Below are 27,595 nucleotides of genomic sequence, written 5' to 3'. Positions count from 1 at the left end.
GGTGAAGAAAGGGGCGTGGTCACGGCCGGCGACCAATCGGCGAGCGGGGCTTCATCCGGGGATTCGCGCGGCGAGGGGTGGGCGCCGCCATCTTAACGTCACAGCCCCCGCCCTTCCTCCTCCGAGACTCCCCCCCCGCCCGTTTTAACCCTTCCACGCTCCCTTTTTACCCCCTTCTCGCCCCTTTCCCGTTCCCTTCCCGGCCCCTCACGCCACGTCCTCTCCCGCGCCATCCCGGGAAAGTCGGCGGGAAAGGCGGCGCCGCGCAAGCGCGGAGCTGGCAAACAAGATGGCGGCGCTACGGCGGCCCTGAGGCGCCCGCCCCGTACGGAACAAAATGGCGGCCGCCGCGCCGCCGTACGGGCGCAGCCAATCAGAAAGCGGGATTCTCCGTGAGGAGGAACAGAGCGCGGCCATTTTGGGCAAGACCACGTGACGGAGGCAGCCAATCCGCGCTGAGCATACACAAGTTTTTATTGGTTGTTCTTTTTAAAAGCAAGATGTGGGCGGGGCGAAGGGCGGGGCTTGCTGTCACTTCCGGTTGGCCTGGGCGGTGCCGATGACGCACTCGTTGACCTGGGGGGGGAGGAGGGGGGCGGGTGAGACCCCCAAAAACAGCCCCGAGACCCCCAAAAACAGCCCCAAGACCCCCCCCAAACCCCCCCGGGACCCCCCAAAACTCCTCCAGTGACCCCCAAACCCCCTCAAATGCCTCCGGGACCCCCCAAATCCCCTCTGTGACCCCCCCCAAACCCCTCCCATGACCCCCCCAAACCCCCCTTTGTGACCCCCAAACCCCCTCGAATCCCCCCCAAACTCCCTCAAGACCCCCCAAATTCTTTCTGTGAATCCCCAAAATGCACCAGAGAGCCCCAAAGCCTCCCCCAACCCCCTCAAATCCCCCCCAAATTGTATCTATGACTCCCCAAATCCACTCTGTGACCCCCCCAAAATCCACCAGAGACCCCCAAATCACCCCTAAATCCCCAATTTCCCCCCAAAATCTCTTCTGAACCCCCCAAATTCCACCCTGAACCCCCTCAAATCCCCCCCAGATCCCCTAAATCCTCTCTATGACCCCCCAATCCCCCTCAAATCCCCCCAACCCCCCCCCCCGTGACCCCCCAAAATCTACCAGAGACCCCCAAATCTCCCCCAACCCCCCCCCTCAGACCCCCCAAAATTCCCCCTGGACCCCCCAAAGCCCCTCAAGTCCCCCCCAAATGCTCCAAAATTCCCCCCGAATCCCAAATTCCCCCTAAAATCTCTTCTGAAGCCCCAAATTTCCCCCAAATTCCCCCCTGAACCCCCTCAAATCTCCCCCAACACTCCCCTGGGACCCCCAAATCCCCCCCCTAAAGCCCCTCAACCCCCCCAGGACCCCCCAAATCCTCTCTATGACCCCCCAAAACTCCCCCTGGGTCCCCCAAACCCCCTCAACTCTCCCCCAAGTTTCCCCCCGAATCCCAAATTTCCCCCTGAACCCCCAAATTTCCCCCCAAAATCTCTCCTGAAGCCCCCAAATCCCCCCCAAACCTTCTCTGTGACCCCCCAAAATCCACCAGACACCCCCAAATCCCCCCCAAAACCCCTCAAATCCCCCCACCCCTCCCGTGACCCCCCCAAACTCCCCAAATGCCCCCAAACCCTCCCAAATCCCCCCCAAATCCTCTCAAATTGCCCCCAAACCCCCCAATTCCCCCCCCAATCCCTCAAATCTCCCCTAAATTTCCCCCCCTGAATCCCAAATCCCCCCAAACCCCCCCTGTGACCCCCAAAATCCACCAGACACCCCCAAATCCCCCCCAAACCCCCTCAAATCCCCCCAACCCCTCCCCAGGACCCCTCAAACCCCCTCAAGTCCCCCCCAAATCCCAAATTTTCCCCAAATTCCCCCCGGAACCCTCTCAAATTCCCCCCCAATCCCCCTAAAATCCCCCCCAAACCCTCCCTGTGACCCCCAAAATCCACCAGAAACCCCCAACTCCTCCCCAGGATCCCCCAACCCCCCCTCTGTGACCCCCCAAAATCCACCAGAGACCCCCAACTCCTCCCCAAAGCCCCTCAAATCCCCCCAAACCCCCTCAAATCCCCCCCCAATCCCTCCCCAGGACCCCCCAAAACTCCCCCTGGACCCCCCAAACCCCCTCAAGTCCCCCCCAAATCCCAAATTTTCCCCAAATTCCCCCCGGAACCCCCTCAAATTCCCCCCAATTCCCCCCAAACCCTCTCTGTGACCCCCCAAAATCCCATTTAAACACCTCAAATTCCCCCCAATCCCCCTCAAATCCCCCCCAAACCCCCCCTGTGACCCCCCAAATCCCCTCCAAACCCCCCCAAGTCCCCCCCAAATCCCCTCCAAACCCCCCCAAGTCCCCCCCAAATCCCCTCCAAACCCCCCCAAATCCCCCTCAAATCCCCCCAAAACCCCCTCAAATCCCCCCCAAACCCCCCCTGTGACCCCCCAAATCTCCCCAAACCCCCCCAAATCCCCCTCAAATCCCCCTCAAATCCCCCCCAAATCCCCCCCAAACCCCCCCTGTGACCCCCCAAATCTCCCAAAATCCCCCTAAATTCCCCCCCAAATCCCCCCCAAACCCTCCCTGTGACCCCCCAAATCTCCCGAAATCCCCCTAAATTCCCCCCCAAATCCCCCTCAAATCCCCCCCAAACCCCCTCCAACCCCCCCCCAAATCCCTCTGTGACCCCCCAAATCCCCCCCAAATCCCCCAGACCCCAGTCCCACCTTGCTGGCGAAGCGCAGGGAGTTCAGGGATTCCCCAAAATTCTCCTCCAGGGGGGAAATGGTCACAAACATCAGCCTGGGGGGGAATTTGGGGGGTCAGGGGGGGGATTTGGGGGGTCAGGGGGGGATTTGGGGGGTCAGGGGGGGATTTGGGGGGTCAGGGGGGAAATTTGGGGGGGTTCAGGGGGGAAATTTGGGATTTCAGGAGGGAAAGTTTGGGATTCAGGGGGGATTTTGGGGGGGAATTGGGTGTTTAGGGGGGAAATTGGGTGTTTAGGGGGGAAATTTGGGGGTTCAGGAGGGATTTTGGGGGAAATTTGAGGGTTTGGGGGGGAATTTGGGGGGACTTTGGGGGTTCAGGGGGGATTTTGGGGGGAATTTTGGGGTTCAGGGAGAAATGTGGGAGGAAATTTGGGATTCAGGAGATATTTTGGGGGGAATTTGGGGATTCAGGAGAGATTTTGGGAGAATTTGGGGGTTCAGGAGAGATTTTTGGGGGAAATTTGGGATTCAGGGGGGAATTTGGGGGGGAAATTTGGGAGTCAGGAGAGATTTGGGGGGGAATTTGGGGGTTCAGGAGAGATTTTTGGGGGAATTTGGGGGTTCAGGGGGGATTTTGGGGGAAATTTTGGGATTCAGAGGTGAAAGTGGGGAAATTTGGGATTTTAGGAAGGAAAGTTTGGGATTCAGGAGAGATTTTGGGGGAAATTTGGGATTCAGGAGAGATTTTGGGGGAAATTTTGGGATTCAGGAGAGATTTTTGGGGGAATTTGGGATTCAGGGGGGAATTTGGGGGGAAATTTGGGGGTTCAGGAGAGATTTTTGGGGGAAATTTGGGATTCAGGGGGGAATTTGGGGGGGAAATTTGGGAGTCAGGAGAGATTTTGGGGGGAATTTGGGGATTCAGGGGGGATTTTACAGGGAGTTTGGGGGTTCAGGGGGAAATGTGGGAGGAAATTTGGGATTCAGGGGGGAATTTGGGATTTTAGGAAGGAAAGTTTGGGATTCAGGAGAGATTTTGGGGGGAAATTTGGGATTCAGGGGGGAATTTGGGAGGAATTTGGGGATTCAGGGGGGAATTTGGGATTTTAGGAAGGAAAGTTTGGGATTCAGGAGAGATTTTGGGGGGAAATTTGGGATTCAGGGGGGAATTTGGGGCGAAATTTGGGGGAAATTTTGGGATTCAGGGGGGATTTGGTGGGTTCAGAGGGGAATTTGGGGGTTTCCAGTGAGATTTCAGGATTCAGGATGGGACTTTGGAATTCAGGGCTGGAATTTTAGGATTCAGGGGTGGGATTTGGGGATGCAGGATGGGATTTAGGGAGGGGATTTAGGGATTCAGGGAGGGAATTTTGGGGTTTCCAGGGGGAATTTTGGGACTCAGGAGGGGAACTTTGGGATTCAGGGCTGGAATTTTGGGATTCAGGGGTGGGATTTGGGGGTTTCCAGTGGGATTTTGGAATTCAGGGATGGAATTTTAGGATTCAGGGGTGGGATTTTGGGATTGAGGGCTGGAATTTTGGGATTCAGGGGTGGGATTTTGGGATTGAGGGCTGGAATTTTGGGACTCAGGGAGGGAATTTTGGAGTTTCCAGGGGGATTTTGGGACTCAGGACAGGAATTTCAGGATTCAGGGCTGGAATTTTGGGATTCAGGGGTTGGAATTTGGGGATTGAGGGCTGGAATTTGGGGATTGCTGGCTGGAATTTTGGGACTCAGGGAGGGAATTTTGGGGTTTCCAGGGGGATTTTGGGACTCAGGGGAGGAATTTCAGGATTCAGGGCTGGAATTTTGGGACTCAGGGAGGGAATTTTGGAGTTTCCAGGGGGATTTTGGGACTCAGGACAGGAATTTTGGGATTCAGGGGTTGGAATTTTGGGATTCAGGGGTTGGAATTTTGGGATTGCCACTCACACCTTGGCGTTGCCTCCGAGGCAGTTCTGGAGCAGGAAGGTGAGTTTGCTGTTCCTGTAGGGAATGTGCTGCTCCTGCAGGAATTCCACACGTTCCAATCCCACATTTCCAGCTCCAAGCCCACTTTTCCCAACCCCATTCCCCATTTTTCCAATTTATTCCCACTTTTCCCACCCCCATTCCCCATTTTCCCACCTCCAATCCCACTTTTCCCAACCCTATTCCCACTTTTCCCACCCCAATTCCTCATTTTTCCACCTCCAATCCCACTTTTCCCACTTCCATCCCCATTTTCCCACCTCCAATCCCACTTTTCCCACTCCCATTCCCCATTTTCTCACCCCCATTCCCCATTTTCCCCCCTTCCAATCCCATTTTTCCCACCCCAATTCCCCATTTTCCCACCTCCAATCCCACTTTTCCCACCCCCATTCCCCATTTTTTCCCTTTTTTCCCCCCTCCAATCCCTCAAATCCTTGGAATGTTCCCTTTCCCCTCAGCTCCTGAATTCCCAAATCCCTCCAAATCCCTTCCCAGAATTCCCCAAACTCTTCTCCCACCCCTCAGATTTTTGGGATCTCCCAATTTTTTCGGGATCCCCCTGAATTTCAGGAATTCCCCCCCTCAAAATCCTTGGAATCTCCCCTTTCCCCTCAGCTCCCACTTCCCCAAATCCCCCCAAATTCCCCCTCAAAATTCCCAAATCTCCAGAAATTCCCCCCCAGAATTCCCCAAACTCTTCTCCCACCCCTCAGATTTTTGGGATCTCCCAATTTTTTCGGGATCTCTCCCAAATTTTTGGGATTCCCCCCCTCAAATCCTTGGAATGTTCCCTTTCCCCTCAGCTCCTGAATTCCCAAACCCCCCTCCAGATTCCCTCAAACCCCTCCCTCCCTTTCCCAAATTTTTCCAGGATCCCCCCCCGGTTTCCGGGGCCATCCTGGAATTCTGGGACTGGTCAGAATTCCCAGGAATTCCCAGGAATTCCGACCTTGTTGCAGAGGGCGGCGATGACGAGGCCGAGGGCGCTGAGGCTGGAGTTGATGGATTGGGTTTCCCGGAGCCGATTCCCGACGGAGCCCGACTTCTCCAGCCGCTCCGAGCCAGCCAGGTCCACCAGGGTCAGGGAAGCTGGGATAATGGGAATGTGGGAATTATAGGGAATTATAGGGAATTATAGGGAATTACTGGGAATTCCCAGGTGCACCAGGGTCAGCGAGGCTGGGATAATGGGAATGACAGGGAATTACTGGGAATTACTGGGAATTCCCAGGTCCACCAGGGTCAGGGAGGCTGGAATGGGAATAATGGGAATGACAGGGAATTACTGGGAATTACTGGGAATTCCCAGGTCCACCAGGGTCAGCGAGGCTGGGATAATGGGAATGACAGGGAATTACTGGGAATTCCCAGGTCCACCAGGGTCAGCGAGGCTGGAATGGGAATGTGGGAATTATAGGGAATTATAGGGAATGACAGGGAATTCCCAGGTCCACCAGGGTCAGCGAGGCTGGGATGGGAATAATGGGAATGACAGGGAATTACTGGGAATTCCCAGGTCCACCAGGGTCAGGGAGGCTGGGATAATGGGAATGTGGGAATTATAGGGAATGACAGGGAATTCCCAGGTCCACCAGGGTCAGCGAGGCTGGGATAATGGGAATGACAGGGAATTACTGGGAATTCCCAGGTCCACCAGGGTCAGGGAGGCTGGAATGTGGGAATAATGGGAATAACAGGGAATTACTGGGAATTCCCAGGTCCACCAGGGTCAGCGAGGCTGGAATGGGAATGTGGGAATTATAGGGAATTATAGGGAATTACTGGGAATTCCCAGGTCCACCAGGGTCAGGGAGGCTGGAATGGGAATAATGGGAATGACAAGGAATTATAGGGAATTCCCAGGTCCACCAGGGTCAGCGAGGCTGGAATGGGAATAATGGGAATAACAGGGAATGACAGGGAATTCCCAGGTCCGCCAGGGTCAGCGAGGCTGGGATAATGGGAATAATGGGAATGACAAGGAATTATAGGGAATTCCCAGGTCCACCAGGGTCAGCGAGGCTGGAATAATGGGAATGTGGGAATTATAGGGAATGACAGGGAATTCCCAGGTCCACCAGGGTCAGGGAGGCTGGGAATGTGGGAATAATGGGAATGTGGGAATTACTGGGAATGTGGGAATGTGGGAATGACAGGGAATGACAGGGAATTCCCAGGTCCACCAGGGTCAGCGAGGCTGGAATGGGAATTCCAGGGAATGTGGGAATTATAGGGAATGACAGGGAATTCCCAGGTCCACCAGGGTCAGGGAAGCTGGGAATAATGGGAATGACAGGGAATTACTGGGAATGTGGGAATGACAGGGAATTAGGGGGGAGGGGGAGGGGGGAGGGATTGGGAAATGTGGGATTGGGAAATGTGGGATAGGGTTGGGAAATGTGGGATTGGGAAGGGAGGGATTGGGAAAATTGGGACGGGAAATGTGGGATGGGAAAGGAGGGATTGGGGTGGGAAATCCAGGATTGAAGTTGAAAAATGTGGGATTGGGAAATCTGGGATTTTGGCTGAGAAATGCAGGATTGGGGTGGGAAATGTGGGATTTGGGCTGGAAAATCCAGGATTGGGGCTGGGAAATGAGGGATTGGGGTGGGAAATGTAGGATTGGGGTTGGGAAATCTGGGATAAGGGGCAGAAAATCCAGGATTTGGGTTGGGAAATGAGGGATTTGGGTCGGAAAATGAGGGACTGGGGCTGGGAAATCCAGGATTTGGGCTGGGAAATGTGGGATTGGGGCTGGGAAATGTGGGATAGGGGGGGAAAATCCAGGATTTGGGGCTGGAAAATGCGGGACAGGGACAGGAAATGTGGGATTGGGGTTGGGAAATGTGGGATTTGGGGCTGGAAAATGTGAGATAGGGACGGGAAATGTTGGATTTTGCCTGGGAAATTTGGGATGGGGACAAGAAATGTGGGATTGGGGTTGGGAAATCCAGGATTTGGGGCTGGAAAATGTGGGATAAGGGGCAGAAAATCCAGGATTTGGGGCTGGGAAATGTGGGATTGGGGCTGGGAAATGTGGGATAGGGGTGGAAAATCCAGGATTTGGGGCTGGGAAATGAGGGATTGGGGCTGGGAAATCCAAGATTGGGATTGGGAAATGTGGGATTGGGGTGGGAAATGTGGGATTTGGGCTGGGAAATCCAGGATTTAGCCTGGGAAATGTGGGCTAGGGACAGGAAATGTGGGATTGGGGCTGGGAAATTTGGGATAGGGGTGGGAAATGTGGAATAGGGACAGGAAATGCAGGATTGGGGTGGGAAATGTGGGATTGGGGCTGGGAAATATGGGATAGGGGTGAAAAATCCAGGATTTAGGCTGGGAAATTTGGGCTAGGGACAGGAAATATGGGATTGGGGTTGGGAAATCCAGGATTTGGGGCTGAGAAATGTGGGATTGGGGTTGAAAAATCCAGGATTTGGGCTGGGAAATGTGGGCTAGGGACAGGAAATGCGGGATTGGGGCTGGGAAATGTGGGATTGGAGTTGAAAAGTGTGGGATTGGGGTTGGGAAATCCGGGATTTTGGCTGAGAAATGTGGAATTTTGGCTGGGAAATGTGGGATTGGGGCTGGGAAATGTGGGATTTGGGGCTGGAAAATGTGAGATAGGGACAGGAAATGTGGGATTTTGCCTGGGAAATGTGGGTTAGGGACAGGAAATTTGGGATTGGGGCTGGGAAATTTGGGATTGGGGTTGGGAAATGTGGGATTGGGGCTGGGAAATGCGGGATTTTGGCTGGGAAATGTAGGATTTTGGCTGGGAAATGTGGAATCTGGGCTGGGAAATGTGGGATTTTGGCTGGGAAATGTGGAATCTGGGCTGGGAAATGTGGGATTTTGGCTGGGAAATGTGGGATTTTAGCTGGGAAATGCAGGATTGGGGTGGGAAATTTGGGATAGGGGTGGAAAATGTGAGATAGGGACAGGAAATGTGGGATTTTAGCTGGGAAATGCAGGATTTTGGCTGGGAAATGTGGGATTTTGGCTGGGAAATGTGGGATTTTGGCTGGGAAATGTGGGATTTTGGCTGGGAAATGTGGGATTTTGGCTGGGAAATGCAGGATTGGGGTTGGAAATTTGGGATAGGGGTGGAAAATGTGAGATAGGGACAGGAAATGTGGGATTTGGGCTGGGAAATGCGGGATTTTGGCTGGGAAATGTGGGATTTTAGCTGGGAAATGCAGGATTGGGGTGGGAAATTTGGGATAGGGGTGGAAAATGTGAGATAGGGACAGGAAATGTGGGATTTGGGCTGGGAGATGCGGGATTGGGGTTGGGAAATTGGGGATTGGGGCTGGGAAATTGGGGCTGGGGGCTGGGAATGTGCTCAGGGGTCCCCTCACAGTGGGCCTGCAGGTCCCTGGCGCGGTGCTGGCCGTGGATCTGCAGCTGGAACACGGAGTGGCTGCGGGACGAGCGGTCGTTCAGCCCCGTCCGCGCCACCGAACGCTGAGAACCCGCCCGCTGGAGCAGCTCCAGCACCTGGGAATGGCAAAATGGGGGGAAATCAGCCCCAAATAGGGGTGAAACGGCTCAAAAGGGGGAGAAATCGGCCAAAAATGGGGGTGAAACGGCTCAAAACAGGGAGAAATCAGCCAAAATGGGGAGAAATCAGCCCAAAATGGGGAGAAAACGCCTCAAAATGGGGAGAAATTGTCCTAAAATGGGGAGAAATCAGCCCAAAACGGGGGTGAAACGGCTCAAAAGGGGGAGAAAACAGCCCAAAACGGGGAGAAATCAGCCCAAATACAGATAAAACACCCCAAAATAGGGATTAAAACTCCAAAATGGGGAGAAATTGCCCCAAAATTTGGAGAAATCAGCGCAAAATGGGGAGAAATCAGCCCAAAACGGGGGTGAAACAGCTCAAAAGGGGGAGAAAATAGCCCCAGATGGGGAGAAATCGTCCCAAAATGGGGAGAAAACACCCTAAAATGGGGAGAAATCAGCCCAAAATGGGAAGAAATTGTCCTAAAATGGGGAGAAATCAGCCCAAAATGGGGAGAAAACACCCTAAAATGGGGAGAAATCAGTCCAAAATTGGGAGAAATCGTCCTAAAATGGGGAGAAATTGTCCCAAAATGGGGAGAAATCAGCCCAAAAGGGAGAGAAATCAGCCCAAAACGGGGGTGAAACAGCTCAAAAGGGGGAGAAAACAGCAAAAAATGGGGGTGAAACGGCCCAAAAGGGAGAGAAATCGCCCCAAAATGCGGAGAAATTGTCCTAAAATGGGGAGAAATCGTCCCAAAATGGGGAGAAATTGTCTCAAAATGGGGAGAAATCAGCCCAAAATGGGGAGAAATCGTCCCAAAATTGGGAGAAATCGTCCTAAAATGGGGAGAAATCAGCCCAAATCACCCCAAAATATAGATAAATTGTCCCAAAATGGGGAGAACTCAGCCGAAAATGGGGAGAAATCGTCCCAAAATGGGGAGAAATCAGCCCAAAAAGGGGAGAAAACACCCTAAAATGGGGAGAAATCAGTCCAAAATTGGGAGAAATCGTCCTAAAATGGGGAGAAATTGTCCCAAAATGGGGACAAAACCCCTCCAAAATAGTGGACAACTCAGCCCAAAATGGGGAGAAATTGTCCCAAAATTGGGAGAAATAGTCCCAAAATGGGGATTAAAACCCCCAAGATGGGAAAAAACACTTGAAAATAGGGATTAAAACCACCAAAATAGGGATTAAAACCCCCAAAATGGGGCGAAATCAGCGCCCAGAATTCCCAAAGTTCCCAAATCCCAGGAATTCCGTGTTCCCCACCTCCTCCTCCCTGGTGACGGGCACCCAGGTGAGGTTGGGCACGTGCAGCTCCAAATCCCCTCCCAAATCCCTCCCAAATCCCCTCAGAATTCCCACATTTACACCAAATTTCTGAGGAAATTCACCCCAAAACTCTCTGATTTTCCCCCCCAGAATTCCCAAAGTTCCTGAAATCCTGGGAATTCCGTGTTCCCACCTTCTCCTCTCCTTGGCACCCAGATGAGCTTGGCAATGTAGAGCTCCAAATTCCCCTGAAATCCCTCCCAAATCCCCTCAGAATTCCCACATTTCTCAGGAAAATCACCCCAAAACTCTCTGACTTCCCCCCCCAGAATTCCCAAAGTTCCCGAAATCCCTGGAATTCCGTGTTTCCCACCTCCTCCTCCCTGGTGACGGGCACCCAGGTGAGGTTGGGCACGTGCAGCTCCAAATCCCCACCCAAATCCCCTCAGAATTCCCACATTTACACCAAATTTCTGAGGAAATTCACCCCAAAACTCTCTGATTTTCCCCCCCAGAATTCCCAAACTTCCTCAAATCCCGGGAATTCTGTGTCCCCGTAAATCAGCCCAAAATGGGGAGAAAACACCCTAAAATGTGGATAAATTGTCCCAAATTGAGGAGAAATCAGCCCAAAATGGGGAGAAATCGTCCCAAAATGGGGACGAAACACTCCAAAATGGTGGAGAAATTGTCCTAAAATGGGGAGAAATCAGCCCAAAATGGGGAGAAATTGTCCCAAAATGGGGAGAAATTGTCCTAAAATGGGGAGAAATCAGCCCAAAATGTGGAGAAATCATCCAAAATGGGGAGAAATCAGCCCAAAATGGGGAGAAATTGTCCTAAAATGGGGAGAAATCACCCCAAAATGGGGAGAAATTGTCCCAAAATGGGGAGAAATTGTCCTAAAATGGGGAGAAATCACCCCAAAATGGGGAGAAATTGTCCCAAAATGGGGAGAAATCGTCCCAAAATGGGGAGAAATGAGTCCAAAATTGGGAGAAAACATCCCAAAATGGGGAGAAAACACTCCAAAATGTGGAGAAATTGTCCTAAAATGGGGAGAAATTGTCCCAAAATGGGGAGAAATCAGCCCAAAATGGGGAGAAATTGTCCTAAAATGGGGAGAAATCGTCCTAAAATGGGGAGAAATTGTCCTAAAATGGGGAGAAATTGTCCCAAAATGGGGAAGAAATCAACCCAAAATGGGGAGAAATCAGCCCAAAATGGGGAGAAATCGTCCTAAAATGGGGAGAAATCGTCCTAAAATGGGGAGAAATTGTCCCAAAATGGGGAGAAATCGTCCCAAAATGGGGAGAAATGAGTCCAAAATTGGGAGAAAACATCCCAAAATGGGGAGAAAACACTCCAAAATGTGGAGAAATTGTCCCAAAATGGGGAGAAATCAGCCCAAAATGGGGAGAAATTGTCCTAAAATGGGGAGAAATCGTCCTAAAATGGGGAGAAATTGTCCTAAAATGGGGAGAAATTGTCCCAAAATGGGGAGAAATCGTCCCAAAATGGGGAGAAATGAGTCCAAAATTGGGAGAAAACATCCCAAAATGGGGAGAAAACACTCCAAAATGTGGAGAAATTGTCCTAAAATGTGGAGAAATTGTCCCAAAATGGGGAGAAATTGTCCCAAAATGGGGAGAAAACACTCCAAAATGGTGGAGAAATTGTCCTAAAATGGGGAGAAATTGCCCCAAAATGGGGAGAAATCATCCAAAATGGGGAGAAATCAGCCCAAAATGGGGAGAAATCGTCCTAAAATGGGGAGAAATTGTCCCAAAATGGGGAGAAATTGTCCCAAAATGGGGAGAAATTGTCCCAAAATGGGGAAGAAATCAACCCAAAATGGGGAGAAATGAGCCCAAAATGGGGAGAAATGAGCCCAAAATGGGGAGAAATCGTCCCAAAATTGGGAGAAATCGTCCTAAAATGGGGAGAAATCAGCCCAAATGACCCTAAAATATAGATAAATTGTCCCAAAATGGGGAGAACTCAGCCGAAAATGGGGAGAAATCGTCCCAAAATGGGGAGAAATCAGCCCAAAAAGGGGAGAAAACACCCTAAAATGGGGAGAAATCAGTCCAAAATTGGGAGAAATCGTCCTAAAATGGGGAGAAATTGTCCCAAAATGGGGAGAAATTGTCCCAAAATGGGGAGAAATCGGCCCAAACTGGGGAGAAATTGTCCCAAATTGAGGAGAAATCAGCCCAAAATGGGGAGAAATCGTCCCAAAATGGGGACGAAACCCTCCAAAATGGTGGACAACTCAGCCCAAAATGGGGAGAAAACACCTGAAAATAGGGATTAAACACTGGAAAATAGGGATTAAAACCACCAAAATAGGGATTAAAACCCCCAAAATGGGGCGAAATCCCCCCCCAGAATTCCCAACCCCCCCCAAATCCCGGGAATTTGGCATTTTCCCTGTTTTCCCACCTCCTCCTCCCTGGTGACATCGACCCAGGTGAGGTTGGGCACGTGCAGCTGGTCGCTGTCGGGCCGGAGCCTCCGGATCTCCAGGTCGGTGCCTCGTTCCCCCCGGGGCAGGAGCAGATCCCGCAGGGACTCGTTGTAGATCTCCAGGAAACTGGCCGAGAAGTGGTACTGGGACAGCCTCAGTTAGCCCAGAAATCCCGGGAATTCCCCAAATCCCGGGAATTCCCACCCGAAACCCACAAAATCCCACCAAAATCCCCCAAATTTTCCCTCTCTCACCCCCAAAATCCCCCCAGGAACTCCCCAAACTGGCAGAGAAGTGGTACTGGGACAGCCTCAGTTATTCCAGAAATCCAGGAATTCCCAAATCCCGGGAATTCCCCTCCGAAACCCACAAAATCCCCCCCGGAATTCCCAAAATCCCCCAAATTCCCCTCCAGAATTCCCAAAATCCCTCAAATTCCCCTCCCTCACCCCCGAAATCCCCCCTGGAATTCCCAAAACTGGTGGAAAATCGGGATTAAAACCACCCCAGTTATCCCAGAAATCCTGGGAATTCCCAAATATTGGGAATTCCCCTCCTAAACCCACAAAATCCCCCAAATTTTCCCTCTCCCGCCCCCAAAATCCCCGAAATTTTCCCTCTCTCACCCCCAAAATCCCCCCAGGAACTCCCCAAACTGGCAGAGAAGTGGGACTGGGACAGCCTCAGTTAGCCCAGAAATCCCGGGAATTCCCAAATATTGGGAATTCCCACCCTAAACCCACAAAATCCCCCCAAAATCCCCCAAATTTTCCCTCTCCTACCCCAAAATCGCCCAAATTTTCCCTTTCCTGCCCCCAAATCCCTCCCTGGAACTCCCATTATCCCGGTTTTCCGGGCCTCACCTCCCAGCCCTTCCCAAATCCCATTATCCCAGTTTTTTTCAGGGAATCCCCCCCAGAATCCCCATTATCCCTGGGTTTTTTTGGGAATCCCCTCCCAGAATTCCCATTATCCCAGTTTTTTCTGGGCCTCACCTCCCAGCCCTTCCCAAATCCCATTATCCCAGTTTTTTTTGGGATTCCCCCCCCCAGAATTCCCACTATCCCAGTTTTCTGGGCCTCACCTCCCAGCCCTTCCCAAATCCCATTATCCCAGGGTTTTTTTGGGAATTCCCTCCCCGCCTTTCCCGTATCCCCGGGTTTTTTTGGGAATTCCCTCCCAGAATTCCCATTATTTCTGGGAATTCCCTCCCAGAATTCCCATTATTTCTGGGAATCCCCTCCCAGAATTCCCATTATCCCAGTTTTTTCTGGGAATCCCCCCCCAGAATTCCCATTATTTCTGGGAATTCCCTCCCAGAATTCCCATTATTTCTGGGAATCCCCTCCCAGAATTCCCATTATCCCAGTTTTTTCTGGGAATCCCCCCCCAGAATTCCCATTATTTCTGGGAATCCCCTCCCAGAATTCCCATTATCCCGGTTTTCCGGGCCTCACCTCCCAGCCCTTCCCAAATCCCATTATCCCAGTTTTTTCTGGGAATCCCCTCCCAGAATTCCCATTATCCCAGTTTTTTTCTAGGAATCCCCTCCCAGAATTCCCATTATCCCAGTTTTTTTTGGGGGGAATCCCCTCCCAGAATCCCCATTATCCCAGTTTATTTCTGGGAATCCCCCCCAGAATTCCCACTATCCCTGTTTCCCGGCCTCACCTCCCAGCCCTTTCCCAAATCCCATTATCCCAGGGTTTTTTGGGAATTCCCTCCCCGCCTTTCCTGTACCCCCGGCTTTTTCAGGGAATCCCCTCCCAGAATCCCCATTATCCCAGTTTATTTTGGGAATCCCCTCCCAGAATTCCCATTATTTCAGGGAATCCCCCCCCAGAATCCCCATTATCCCAGTTTTTTGGGGGAATCCCCCCCCAGAATTCCCACTATCCCAGTTTATTTTGGGAATCCCCTCCCAGAATTCCCACTATCCCAGTTTTCCAGCCTCACCTCCCAGCCCTTCCCCTTGAGGTCGTGGGTGTTACCTCCCAGCCCTTCCCAAATCCCACTATCCCAGTTTTTTCAGGGAATCCCCCCCCAGAATTCCCACTATCCCAGTTTATTTTGGGAATCCCCCCCCAGAATTCCCACTATCCCAGTTTTTTTTGGGAATCCCCCCCCAGAATTCCCACTATCCCAGTTTTCCAGCCTCACCTCCCAGCCCTGGCCCCGGAGGTCGTGGGTGCTGCGGAAGAGGTGCCGCACGGCCCTCGGGATCATCCCGTGGGATTCGGGAGCCGCCGCCGCCCCCGGGCCCTCCATGGTGAAGGTCTTCCCGCTGCCCGTCTGCCCGTAGGCGAAGATGCACACGGGGTACCCGTCCAGGGCCGACTGGGAACGGGAATACACGGAATTCTGGGAATTCTGGGAATGCTGGGGGGGATTTGGGGGGATTTAGGGGGGATTTGGGGGAATTTGGGGAAAAATTTGGGGAATTTGGGGGGGGAATTCAGGGAATTTGGGGGGGAATTTGGAGGAATTGGGGGGAAATTCAGGGAATTTGGGGGGAATTCAGGAAATTTCGGGGGATTCAGGGGGAAAACAGGGAATTTGGGGACATTTGGGTGGAAATTCGGGGAATTTGGGGGGGAAATTCAGGGGAATTTGGGGAGGAATTCAGGGAATTTGGGGAGGAATTCAGGGAATTTGGGGGGGAAATTTGGGGGGAAATTCAGGGAATTTGGAGGGAAATTTGGGGAATCTGGAGGGGGAAATTCAGGGAATTTGGGGGGAAATCAGGGAATTTGTGGAGGATATTTGGGTGATTTGGGGGGAAATCAGGGAATTTCAGGGGGTTTGGGGGGAAATTCAGGGAATTTGGGAGGATTCAGGGGGGAGTTCAGGGGGATTTGGGGGGAAAATGAGGGAATTTCAGGAGGGTTTCCCGCTGCCCGTCTGCCCGGAGGCGAAGATGCACACGGGGTACCCGGCCAGGGCACACTGGGAACATAAATCCAGGGAATTTTAGGGAATTTGGGGGGAATTCAGGGAATTTGGAGGGAAATTTGGGGAATCTGGAGGGGGAAATTCAGGGAATTTGGGGGGAAATCAGGGAATTTGTGGAGGATATTTGGGTGATTTGGGGGGAAATCAGGGAATTTCAGGGGGTTTGGGGGGAAATTCAGGGAATTTGGGAGGATTCAGGGGGGAGTTCAGGGGGATTTGGGGGGAAAATGAGGGAATTTCAGGAGGGTTTCCCGCTGCCCGTCTGCCCGGAGGCCAAGATGCACACGGGGTACCCGGCCAGGGCACACTGGGAACGGGAATACACGGAATTCTGGGAATTCTGGGAATTCTGGGAATGCTGGGGGGGAATTCGGGCAATTTTGGGGGAAATTCGGGGGATTTCAAGGGGTTTAGGGACAAATTCGGGGGAATTTTGGGGGATTCGGGGGAAAATTTGGGGGATTTAGGGGGAAATTTGGGGGGGGGGAATTCAGGGAATTTGGAGGAAATTCAGGGAATTTGAAGGGAAATTTGGAGGATTTGGGGGGAAATTTGGGGGGAAATTCAGGGAATTTGTGGGGGATATTTGGGGGATTTGGGGGGAATTCAGGGAATTTCAGGGGGTTTGGGGGGAAAATCAGGGACTTTGGGGGGAAATTTGGGGAATTTGGGGGAAAATTCAGGGAATTCAGGTGGAAATTTGGGATATTGGGGAGAAATTCAGGGAATTTCAGGGGGTTTGGGGAGAAATTTGGGGAATTTGGGGGAAAATTCAGGGAATTTGGAAGGAAATTTGGGGGATATGTGGGGAAATTTGGGGAATTTGGGGGGAAATTTGGGGAATCTGGGGGGGGAATTCAGGGAATTTGGAGGAAATTCAGGGAATTTGTGGGGGAAATTTGGAGGATTTGGGGGGAAATGAGGGAATTTCAGAGGGTTTGGGGGGAAATTCAGGGAATTTGAGGGGATTCAGGGGGAAATTTGGGGAATTTGGGGGGATTTGGGGGGGAATTTCGGGGGATTCAGGGGGGAAATCAGGGAATTTCAGGGACTTTGGGGGGAAATTCAGGGAATTTGGAAGGAAATTTGGGGGATTTGGGGGGAAATTTGGGGAATTTGGGGGGGAATTCAGGGAACTGGGAGGAAATTCAGGGAATTTGTGGAGGAAATTTGGGGGATTTGGGGGGAAATCAGGGAATTTGTGGAGGATATTTGGGTGATTTGGGGGGAAATCAGGGAATTTCAGGGGGTTTGGGGGGAAATTCAGGGAATTTGGGAGGATTCAGGGGGGAGTTCAGGGGAATTTGGGGGGAAAATGAGGGAATTTCAGGAGGGTTTCCCGCTGCCCGTCTGCCCGGAGGCGAAGATGCACACGGGGTACCCGGCCAGGGCGGACTGGGAACGGGAATACACGGAATTCTGGGAATGCTGGGAATGCTGGGGGGGATTTGGGGGGATTTAGGGGGGATTTGGGGGAATTTGGGGAAAAATTTGGGGAATTTGGGGGGGGAATTCAGGGAATTTGGGGGGGAATTTGGAGGAATTGGGGGGAAATTCAGGGAATTTGGGGGGAATTCAGGAAATTTCGGGGGATTCAGGGGGAAAACAGGGAATTTGGGGACATTTGGGTGGAAATTCGGGGAATTTGGGGGGGAAATTCAGGGAATTTGGGGAGGAATTCAGGGAATTTGGGGGGGAAATTTGGGGAATTTGTGGAGGATATTTGGGGGATTTGGGGGGAAATGAGGGAATTTCAGGGGGTTTAGGGGAAAATTCAGGGAATTTGGGAGGATTCAGGGGGGAGTTCACGGGGATTTGGGGGGTTTGGGGGGAAAATGAGGGAATTTCAGGAGGGTTTCCCGCTGCCCGTCTGCCCGGAGGCCAAGATGCACACGGGGTACCCGGCCAGGGCACACTGGGAACAAAAATCCAGGGAATTTTAGGGAATTTGGGGGGAATTCAGGGAATTTGGGGGGAAATTCAGGGAATTTGAGGGGATTCAGGGGGAAATTTGGGGAATTTGGGGGGATTTGGGGGGGAATTTCGGGGGATTCAGGGGGGAAATCAGGGAATTTCAGGGACTTTGGGGGGAAATTCAGGGAATTTGGAAGGAAATTTGGGGGATTTGGGGGGAAATTTGGGGAATTTGGGGGGGAATTCAGGGAACTGGGAGGAAATTCAGGGAATTTGTGGAGGAAATTTGGGGGATTTGGGGGGAAATCAGGGAATTTGTGGAGGATATTTGGGTGATTTGGGGGGAAATCAGGGAATTTCAGGGGGTTTGGGGGGAAATTCAGGGAATTTGGGAGGATTCAGGGGGGAGTTCAGGGGAATTTGGGGGGAAAATGAGGGAATTTCAGGAGGGTTTCCCGCTGCCCGTCTGCCCGGAGGCGAAGATGCACACGGGGTACCCGGCCAGGGCACACTGGGAACGGGAATACACGGAATTCTGGGAATGCTGGGAATGCTGGGGGGGATTTGGGGGGATTTAGGGGGGATTTGGGGGAATTTGGGGAAAAATTTGGGGAATTTGGGGGGGGAATTCAGGGAATTTGGGGGGGAATTTGGAGGAATTGGGGGGAAATTCAGGGAATTTGGGGGGAATTCAGGAAATTTCGGGGGATTCAGGGGGAAAACAGGGAATTTGGGGACATTTGGGTGGAAATTCGGGGAATTTGGGGGGGAAATTCAGGGAATTTGGGGAGGAATTCAGGGAATTTGGAGGGGAAATTTGGGGGGAAATTCAGGGAATTTGGAGGGAAATTTGGGGAATCTGGAGGGGGAAATTCAGGGAATTTGGGGGGAAATTTGGGGAATTTGTGGAGGATATTTGGGTGATTTGGGGGGAAATCAGGGAATTTCAGGGGGTTTAGGGGAAAATTCAGGGAATTTGGGAGGATTCAGGGGGGAGTTCAGGGGGATTTGGGGGGTTTGGGGGGAAAATGAGGGAATTTCAGGAGGGTTTCCCGCTGCCCGTCTGCCCGGAGGCGAAGATGCACACGGGGTACCCGGCCAGGGCACACTGGGAACATAAATCCAGGGAATTTTAGGGAATTTGGGGGGAATTCAGGGAATTTGGGGGGAAATTTGGGGAATTTGGGGGGAAATTTGGGGGATTTGGGGGGAAATTTGGGGGATTTAGGGGGAAATTTGGGGGGGGAATTCAGGGAATTTGGGGGGGGAGTTTGGGGGGGGAATTTGGGGGGGGAATTTGGGGGGAGAATTCAGGGAATTTGGGGGGAAAATTGGGGGATTTAGGGGGAAATTTGGGGGGGGAATTCAGGGAATTTGGAGGGAAATTCAGGGAATTTGTGGGGGGGAAATTTGGGGGACTTGGGGGGAAAATGAGGGAATTTCAGGAGGGTTTCCCGCTGCCCGTCTGCCCGGAGGCGAAGATGCACACGGGGTACCCGGCCAGGGCACACTGGGAACGGGAATACACGGAATTCTGGGAATGCTGGGAATGCTGGGAGGGGGTTGGGGGGATTTGGGGGGAAATTCAGGGAATTTAGGGGGAAATTTGGGTAATTTGGAGGGAAATTTGGAGAATTTGGGGGGGAAATTCGTGGAATTTCAGGGGGTTTTGGGGGAAATTCAGGGACTTTGGGGGGAAATTTGGGGAATTTGGGGGGAAATTTGGGGGGGGAATTCAGGGAATTTGGAGGAAATTCAGGGAATTTGGAGGGAAAATTGGGGGATTTGGGGGGAAATTTGGGGAATTTGGGGGGGAAATTCAGGGAATTTGGAGGAAATTCAGGGAATTTGGGGGGAAATTTGGGGGATTTGGGGGGAAATGAGGGAATTTCAGGAGGGTTTGGGGGGAAATTCAGGGAATTTGGGGGGAATTCAGGGAATTTGGGGGGGGAATTTGGGGGGAATTCAGGGAATTTGGGGGGGGGAATTTGGGGAGAATTCAGGGGGAATTTGGGGGGAAATTTGGGGAATTTGGGGGAAATTCAGGGAATTTGGGGGCATTTGGGGGGAAATTCAGGGAATTTTGGAGGAAATTTAGGGAATTTTGGCAGGTCAGAGGGAGGATTTCGGGAAGACCTGGGGAACTCTGAGGGGGATTTGGGAATTCTGAGGGGGATTTGGGAATTCTGAGGGGGGGTTGGGAATTCTGAGGGGGATTTGGGAATTCTGAGGGGGGTTTGGGAATTCTGAGGGGGATCTGGGAATTCTGAGGGGGATTTGGAATTCTGAGGGGGGTTTGGGAATTCTGAGGGGGATTTGGGAATTCTGAGGGGGATTTGGGAATTCTGAGGGGGGTTTGGGAATTCTGAGGGGGATTTGGGAATTCTGAGGGGGATTTGGGAATTCCGAGGGGGGTTGGGAATTCTGAGGGGGTTTGGGAATTCTGAGGGGGAGTTGGGAATTCTGAGGGGGATTTGGGAATTCCGAGGGGGGTTTGGGAATTCCGAGGGGGGTTTGGGAATTCTGAGGGGGGTTTGGGAATTCTGAGGGGGAGTTGGGAATTCTGAGGGGGATTTGGGAATTCTGAGGGGGATTTGGGAATTCTGAGGGGGGTTTGGGAATTCTGAGGGGGATTTGGGAATTCTGAGGGGGATTTGGGAATTCTGAGGGGGATCTGGGAATTCTGAGGGGGGTTTGGGAATTCTGAGGGGGATTTGGGAATTCTGAGGGGGATTTGGGAATTCTGAGGGGGATCTGGGAATTCTGAGGGGGGTTTGGAATTCTGAGGGGGGTTTGGGAATTCTGAGGGGGGTTTGGGAATTCTGAGGAGGGTTTGGGAATTCTGAGGGGGGGGTTGGGAATTCTGAGGGGGATTTGGGAATTCTGAGGGGGGTTTGGGAATTCTGAGGGGGGTTTGGGAATTCTGAGGGGGATTTGGGAATTCTGAGGGGGGGTTGGGAATTCTGAGGGGGATTTGGGAATGCTGAGGGGGATTTGGGAATTCTGAGGGGGAGTTGGGAATTCTGAGGGGGGTTTGGGAATTCTGAGGGAGAGTTGGGAATTCTGAGGGGGGGTTGGGAATTCTGAGGGGGGGTTGGGAATTCTGAGGGGGGGTTGGGAATTCTGAGGGTTGTTTGGGAATGCTGGGGGGGGGTTGGGAATGCTGGGGGGGGATTGGGGTGGGCTGGAGCAGGATTTGGATGGAATTCCATGGATTTTTGGGAATGTTGAGCTCCAGGGTGCCGGGGGGGATGTTTTGGGAGGCAAACCTGGACGAGCAGTTGGATTTCCTGGAATATTTCCTGCTGGGAAGCTCCGGGCGGGAAGACGCGGTCGAAGCTGAAGTCGTAGCGCAGCTCCGGGCGCCGCTCCCGCCCCACGTGGGACTGGGGGGAAAAACGGGAATTTGGGGGAAAAAACGGGAATTTTGGGGGGAAAAGGAGCTTTGGGGGGAAAAGGGGGGTTTTTGGAGGAAAAGGGGGAGTTGGAGGGGTGGGAAAAAGAGGGGCTGAGGTAAAAAATGGATGTTTTTGCCCCCAAAAAGGTGGTTTTTTGCTGTAAAAAGAGGATGGTTTTGAGGGAGAAAAAGTGGGATTTTTGAGGGGGAAAAAGTGGGATTTTTGAGGGGAAAAAGGATGGTTTTAAAGGAAAAAAAAAGAGGCGTTTTTGAGGGGAAAAGGGATGTTTTTGAAGGGAAAAAAGGGATTTTTGAGAGGGGAAAAGAATGTTTGTGAAGGGGAAAAAGTGGGATTTTTGAGGGGGAAAAGTGGGATTTTTGAGGGGGAAAAGTGGGATTTTTGAGGGGGAAAAAGTGGGATTTTTGAGGGGAAAAAGGATGGTTTTAAAGGAAAAAAAAGAGACATTTTTGAGGGAGAAAAGGGGGATTTTTTTGAGGGGGAAAAGTGGGATTTTTGAGGGGAAAAAGTGGGATTTTTGAGGGGGGAAAGTGGGAAAGTGGGATTTTTGAGGGGGAAAAGTGGGATTTTTGAGGGGGAAAAGTGGGAGTTTTTGAGGGGAAAAGTGGGATTTTTGAGGGGAAAAAGTGGGATTTTTGAGGGGGAAAAAGTGGGATTTTTGAGGGGAAAAAGTGGGATTTTTGAGGGGAAAAGTGGGATTTTTGAGGGAGAAAGTGGGATTTTTGAGGGGGAAAAGTGGGATTTTTGAAGGGAAAAGTGGGATTTTTGAGGGGAAAAAGTGGGATTTTTGAGGGGAAAAGGGATGGTTTTTAAAGGAAAAAAAGGACATTTTTGAGGGGGGAAAAATGATGTTTTTGAGGGGGAAAAAGTGGGATTTTTGAAGGGAAAAAGGACTTTTTTAAAGGAAAAAAGGGACATTTTTGAGAGGAGAAAAACAGGGATTTTTGAGGAGGAAAAATGATATTTTTGAAGGGAAAACTGAGATTTTTGAGAGGGGAAAAAATGACATTTTTGAAGGGAAAACTGAGATTTTTGAGAGGGGAAAAAATGACATTTTTGAAGGGAAAATTGAGATTTTTGAGAGGGGAAAAAATGACATTTTTAAGGGGAAAAAATGGTGTTTTTGCGGGGGGAAAAAAAGGATTTTTGAAGGGAAAAAAAATGACATTTTTAAGGGAAAAAAGGGAATTTTGAGGGGAAAAAAAGGGTATTTTTGGGTGCAGCCCTTCTCACCTCGTCGGGCCGGGTGAGCACGAGTGTTTTGGGGTCCTGAGGGGAGAAGTGGAGGTGGTGCAGCCCCCGCTGCCGCTCCGACTCCTGCGGCAGCACCGGCCGCACGCGGCAGAACACGCGGATGTTGCCCTGGAAAACGGGGGAAAAAAATCGGGATTTAGGGATTTTGGGATAGTTTTGGGGGGGTTTTCCCCTCATAAATCCCCCCGGGAGCCCACCTTGAGCTCCTGGATGTCGTTGTGCAGGCGGCGCCGCTCCATCTCCAGGCGGTGGATCCGCTCTTCCTGCTCGGCCAGGAGGGATTTCTGGGATCTTTCCACCTCCTGGAGAGCGGCCACCCGGTCCAGCTGCACGTGGAGCTGCTCCTGCACCTGCCTCAGGTGAGCCTGGGGAGGGAAAAGGGGGGGAAATGGGGCCAAAAGGGAAAAAAACGGCAGGATCGGGGCAAAATTCCCAAAGTTTTCCCGAATTCTGAGGTGCCACCAAGCGGATTTTGGCGCCAAAATGGCAGAATTGGTAAAAAAGCACCATTTTTTCCAGATTTTTGAGGTACTCCTGCGGAGGGAAAAGGGGGGGAAATGGCGCCAAAAGGGAAAAAAACGGCGGAATTGGGGTAAAATTCCCAAAGTTTTCCCGACTTTTCCCGAATTTTGAGGTGCCACCAAGCGGATTTTTACACCAAAATGGCAGAATTGGTAAAAAAGCGCCATTTTTTCCAGATTTTTGAGGCACTTTTTGAGGGATTTTGATGCCAAAATGGCAGAATTGGTAAAAAAGCACCATTTTTTCCAGATTTTTGAGGCCCTTCTTGAGGGATTTTGATGCCAAAATGGCAGAATTGGTAAAAAAGCACAATTTTTTCCAGATTTTTGAGGCCCTTCTTGAGGGATTTTGATGCCGAAATGGCAGAATTGGTAAAAAAGCGCCATTTTTTCCAGATTTTTGAGGCACTCCTGGGGAGGGAAAAGGGAGGGAAATGGCGCCAAAAGGGAAAAAAACCGGCAGGATTGGGGTAAAATTCCCAAAGCTTTCCCAACTTTTCCCGAATTTTGAGGTGCCACCAAGCGGATTTTGGCGCCAAAATGGCAGAATTGGTAAAAAAGCGCCATTTTTTCCAGATTTTTGAGGCACTTCTTGAGGGATTTTGATGTCAAAATGGCAGAATTGGTAAAAAAGCGCCATTTTTTCCAGATTTTTGAGGCACTCCTGGGGAGGGAAAGGGGGGGAAATGGCACCAAAAGGGAAAAAAACGGCAGGATCGGGGTAAAATTCCCAAAGCTTTCCCGACTTTTCCCGAATTTTGAGGTGCCACCAAGTGGATTTTTACACCAAAATGGCAGAATTGGTAAAAAAGTGCCCTTTTTTCCAGATTTTGGAGGCGCTTCTTGAGGGATTTTGATGCCAAAATGGCAGAATTGGTAAAAAAGCACAATTTTTTCCAGATTTTTGAGGCACCTCTTGAGGGATTTTGATGCCAAAATGGCAGAATTGGTAAAAAAGCGCCATTTTTTCCAGATTTTTGAGGCACTCCTGGGGAGGGAAAGGGGGGGAAATGGCGCCAAAAGGGAAAAAAACGGCGGAATTGGGGTAAAATTCCCAAAGTTTTCCCGACTTTTCCCGAATTTTGAGGTGCCACCAAGCGGATTTTGACACCAAAATGGTAGAATTGGTAAAAAAGCACAATTTTTTCCAGATTTTTGAGGCCCTTCTTGAGGGATTTTGATGCCGAAATGGCAGAATTGGTAAAAAAGCGCCATTTTTTCCAGATTTTTGAGGCACTCCTGGGGAGGGAAAAGGGAGGGAAATGGCGCCAAAAGGGAAAAAAACCGGCAGGATTGGGGTAAAATTCCCAAAGCTTTCCCAACTTTTCCCGAATTTTGAGGTGCCACCAAGCGGATTTTGGCGCCAAAATGGCAGAATTGGTAAAAAAGCGCCATTTTTTCCAGATTTTTGAGGCGCTTCTTGAGGGATTTTGATGCCAAAATGGCAGAATTGGTAAAAAAGCACCATTTTTTCCAGATTTTTGAGGCCCTTCTTGAGGGATTTTGATGTCAAAATGGCAGAATTGGTAAAAAAGCGCCATTTTTTCCAGATTTTTGAGGCGCTTCTTGAGGGATTTTGATGCCAAAATGGCAGAATTGTTAAAAAAGCGCCATTTTTTCCAGATTTTTGAGGCCTTTCTTGAGGGATTTTGGCACCAAAATGGCAGAATTGGTAAAAAAGCGTCATTTTTTCCAGATTTTTGAGGCGCTTCTTGAGGGATTCTGATGCCAAAATGGCAGAATTGGTAAAAAAGCGCCATTTTTTCCAGATTTTTGAGGCGCCTCCTGAGGGATTTTGATGCAAATTTTTTGGTGAAAATTCCTGGTTTTTTCTTGGTTTTTCAGCATCCCTGGAGGGACTTTTGGCCGAGAAATAGTGAAATTGGTAAAAATTCCCATTTTTGGAGAATTTCGAGGTGCCCCCCCCCAGGGATTTTGGGTGGAAAATTCCCTTTTTTTCTTCTTTTCCCAAATTCTGAGGTGCTCCCTGAGAGATTTCAATGCCAAAAAGCTCAAAATCAGTGCAAACTCCCATTTTCCCACCTTTTTTTTTGGTACCACTGGTGGATTTTGGGCACAAAACCGCCAGACTCGGTGCAAATTCCCCATTTTTACCAGTTTTTCCCAGTTTTTGAGATGCCCCAAGAGCTTTTGATGCCAAAAAGAAAGCCAAAATTGGAGCAAATCCCCATTTTTTTTCCCATTTTTCCAATGCCCCCCAGAGAAATTTTGCGTTTAAAAGGGGCAAAACTGGGAAAACCGTTTCCTCCTTATTCTTCCCAATTTTTCCTGATTTTTGAGATGAGCTTTTGATGCCAGAAAGAAATCCAAAATCGGAGCAAATCCTCAACTTTTTTTCCTATTTTTCCAATGCTCCCCCTGAGGAATTTTGCATTTAAAAGGGGCAAAACTGTGAAAACCATTTCCCCCTTATTAATCCTAGTTTTTCCTGATTTTTGAGATGAGCTTTTGATGCCAGAAAGAAATCCAAAATCGGAGCAAATCCTCAACTTTTTTTCCTATTTTTCCAATGCTCCCCCTGAGGAATTTTGCATTTAAAAGGGGCAAAACTGTGAAAACCATTTCCCTCTTATTTTTCCCAGTTTTTCCTGATTTTTGAGATGAGCTTTTGATGCCAGAAAGAAATCCAAAATCGGATCAAAATCCTCAACTTTTTTTCCCATTCTTCCAATGCTCCCCCCGAGGAATTTTGCGTTTAAAAGGGGCAAAACTGGGAAAAACTGTTTCCCCCTCATTTTTCCCAAATTCTGAGGCGTTTCCGGTTCAAAAACCAGCAACACCGGTGCGAGTTCCCATTTCTTGCCTTTTTTCCTTGACTCTCCCCGTTTTTTCGGGCGCTCCGTGAGGAATTTTGGGCTCAAAAAGCCGGGAATTGCTGCCGCCCTCAGGTTTTCCCGCCTTTTTTCAGTTGGTCGCTTTGGCGCCCCCTGGCGGATCTCGCCCCTCACAAAGCACCAAAACGGCTCCGGATTTTCCCGATTTTTTTCCTCCCCTTTCCCGGTAAGTTTTTGGGAATTCCACTCCCCGCACACCTCTACGTTTTCCAGTTTTTCAGACAGGGCACGCTCCCGAGTTCTGGCTTCATCCCGTTCCCGCCGCCGCTGCTCCTCCTCCTCCTCCAGACGCCGCTTCTCCAGCGCCAAACCCTCGGCCAGGGAGCGGCTCTGCTCCAGCTCTGACTCCAGAGAGCTGTGGGAAAGTCCCAGAATTTCTCCCTGAATCCCCCCCAAATTCCCATCAAACCTCTTCCCAAACCGCCCCCCAAAATTCCCGAGCCCCCCCGGAATTCCCAACTCTCCCTTAGAATTCCTAAATTCTTCCCGAATCCTCCCTCTGGTCCTCCAAATGCCCTGAATTTCTCCCCGAACTCCCACCAAATCCTCCCTGTGACCCCCCAAATCCCCTGAATTTCCCCCCAAAATTCTCACCAAATCCTCCCAAACCCCCCTCAGAATTCCAAAATCCTCCCTCTGACCCCCCAGATCCCCTGAATTTCCCCCCAAAATTCTCACCAAATCCTCCCAAACCCCCCTCAGAATTCCAAAATCCTCCCTCTGACCCCCCAAATCCCCTGAATTTCCCCCAGAATCCCCTCAGATTCCCTGAATTTCCCCTCAAATTCCCTGGGTTTCTCTGAATTTCCCCCCAAATTCCCTGAATTTCCCCCCAAATTCCCATCAAACTTCTTCCCAAATCGCTCCGGAATTCCCAAACCTTGAGGGGCTTGGGGGATTTGAAGGCAATTTGGAGGGAATTTATGTGATTTTGGTGGGGGATCTGTGGGGAATTGGGGAATTTTTGTGGGGATCCTTGAGAGAATCTCGGGAAATTCCCATTTTGAGGAAACCTTTGGAATTTGGGGCGATTTTGGGGAAATTTTGGAGAAGTTGGAGGGAATTGGGGAATTTTTTGAAGGGTTTTGGGGGAAATCCTGTGGGATCTTGAGGGGTTTGGGGTTGATTTCCGTGGACTTGAGGTCAATTTTCATGGATTTTGAGAAGGTTCCAAGGGATTCTTGATGGAATTGGAGGGGGTTTGGGTGGATTTTAGGGGGATTTTGATGGATTTTAGCTTCATTTCAATGGATTGCAGCTCAGTTCTGAAGGATTTCCTGGCATTTGGGTGGATTTCAGGGGGATTTTGAAGGACTTGGATGAATTTTGAGGGGTTTTTTAAGGGATTTGGGTGGATTTTGAGAGGTTTTTTAAGGGATTTGGATGGATTTTGAGAGGTATTTTACAGGATTTGGTGGATTTTGAGAGTTTTTTAAGGGATTTGGGTGGATTTTTACAGGATCTGGGTGGATTTTGAGAGTTTTTGAAAGGATCTGGGTGGATTTGGAGAGTTTTTTAAGGGATTTGGATGGATTTTGAGAGGTTTTTGAAGGATTTGGGTGGATTTTTACAGGATCTGGGTGGATTTTGAGAGCTTTTTTAAGGGATTTGGGTGGATTTTGAGAAGTTTTTAAGGGATTTGGGGGGATTTCAGAGTGATTTTGAAGGATTTGGGTGGATTTTGAGAGGTTTTTCACAGGATCTGGGTGGATTTTGAGAGGTTT

The 27,595-nt window shown here is 50.6% G+C and overlaps 1 protein-coding gene across 1 annotated transcript in view; it reads right to left on the bottom strand.

Annotated features, from left to right (window-relative positions):
• Positions 1 to 456: 456 nt before the first annotated feature.
• The window catches only part of LOC127465425 (kinesin-like protein KIFC1), a 31,576-nt gene continuing 4,437 nt past the window's right edge, over positions 457 to 27,595 (bottom strand). Inside the window, exons 7-17 of the mRNA XM_051775894.1 lie at positions 26,070 to 26,226; positions 22,693 to 22,860; positions 22,475 to 22,603; positions 21,095 to 21,211; positions 15,120 to 15,296; positions 12,935 to 13,102; positions 9,064 to 9,202; positions 5,652 to 5,791; positions 4,661 to 4,734; positions 2,747 to 2,822; positions 457 to 576 (exon numbers count right to left, since the gene is read on the bottom strand). Coding sequence (XP_051631854.1) covers positions 532 to 576; positions 2,747 to 2,822; positions 4,661 to 4,734; positions 5,652 to 5,791; positions 9,064 to 9,202; positions 12,935 to 13,102; positions 15,120 to 15,296; positions 21,095 to 21,211; positions 22,475 to 22,603; positions 22,693 to 22,860; positions 26,070 to 26,226 — 1,390 coding nt within the window. The 3' untranslated portion in view covers positions 457 to 531. The remainder of the gene's footprint in view (positions 577 to 2,746; positions 2,823 to 4,660; positions 4,735 to 5,651; positions 5,792 to 9,063; positions 9,203 to 12,934; positions 13,103 to 15,119; positions 15,297 to 21,094; positions 21,212 to 22,474; positions 22,604 to 22,692; positions 22,861 to 26,069; positions 26,227 to 27,595) is intronic.

This window comes from Manacus candei, unplaced genomic scaffold (assembly GCF_025592945.1).
Source record: "Manacus candei isolate 608988 ecotype Guabito, Panama unplaced genomic scaffold, ASM2559294v1 h1tg000387l, whole genome shotgun sequence".
Classification (NCBI taxonomy): Eukaryota; Metazoa; Chordata; class Aves; order Passeriformes; family Pipridae; genus Manacus; species Manacus candei.
This window is presented reverse-complemented; position numbering and strand designations above follow the sequence as displayed.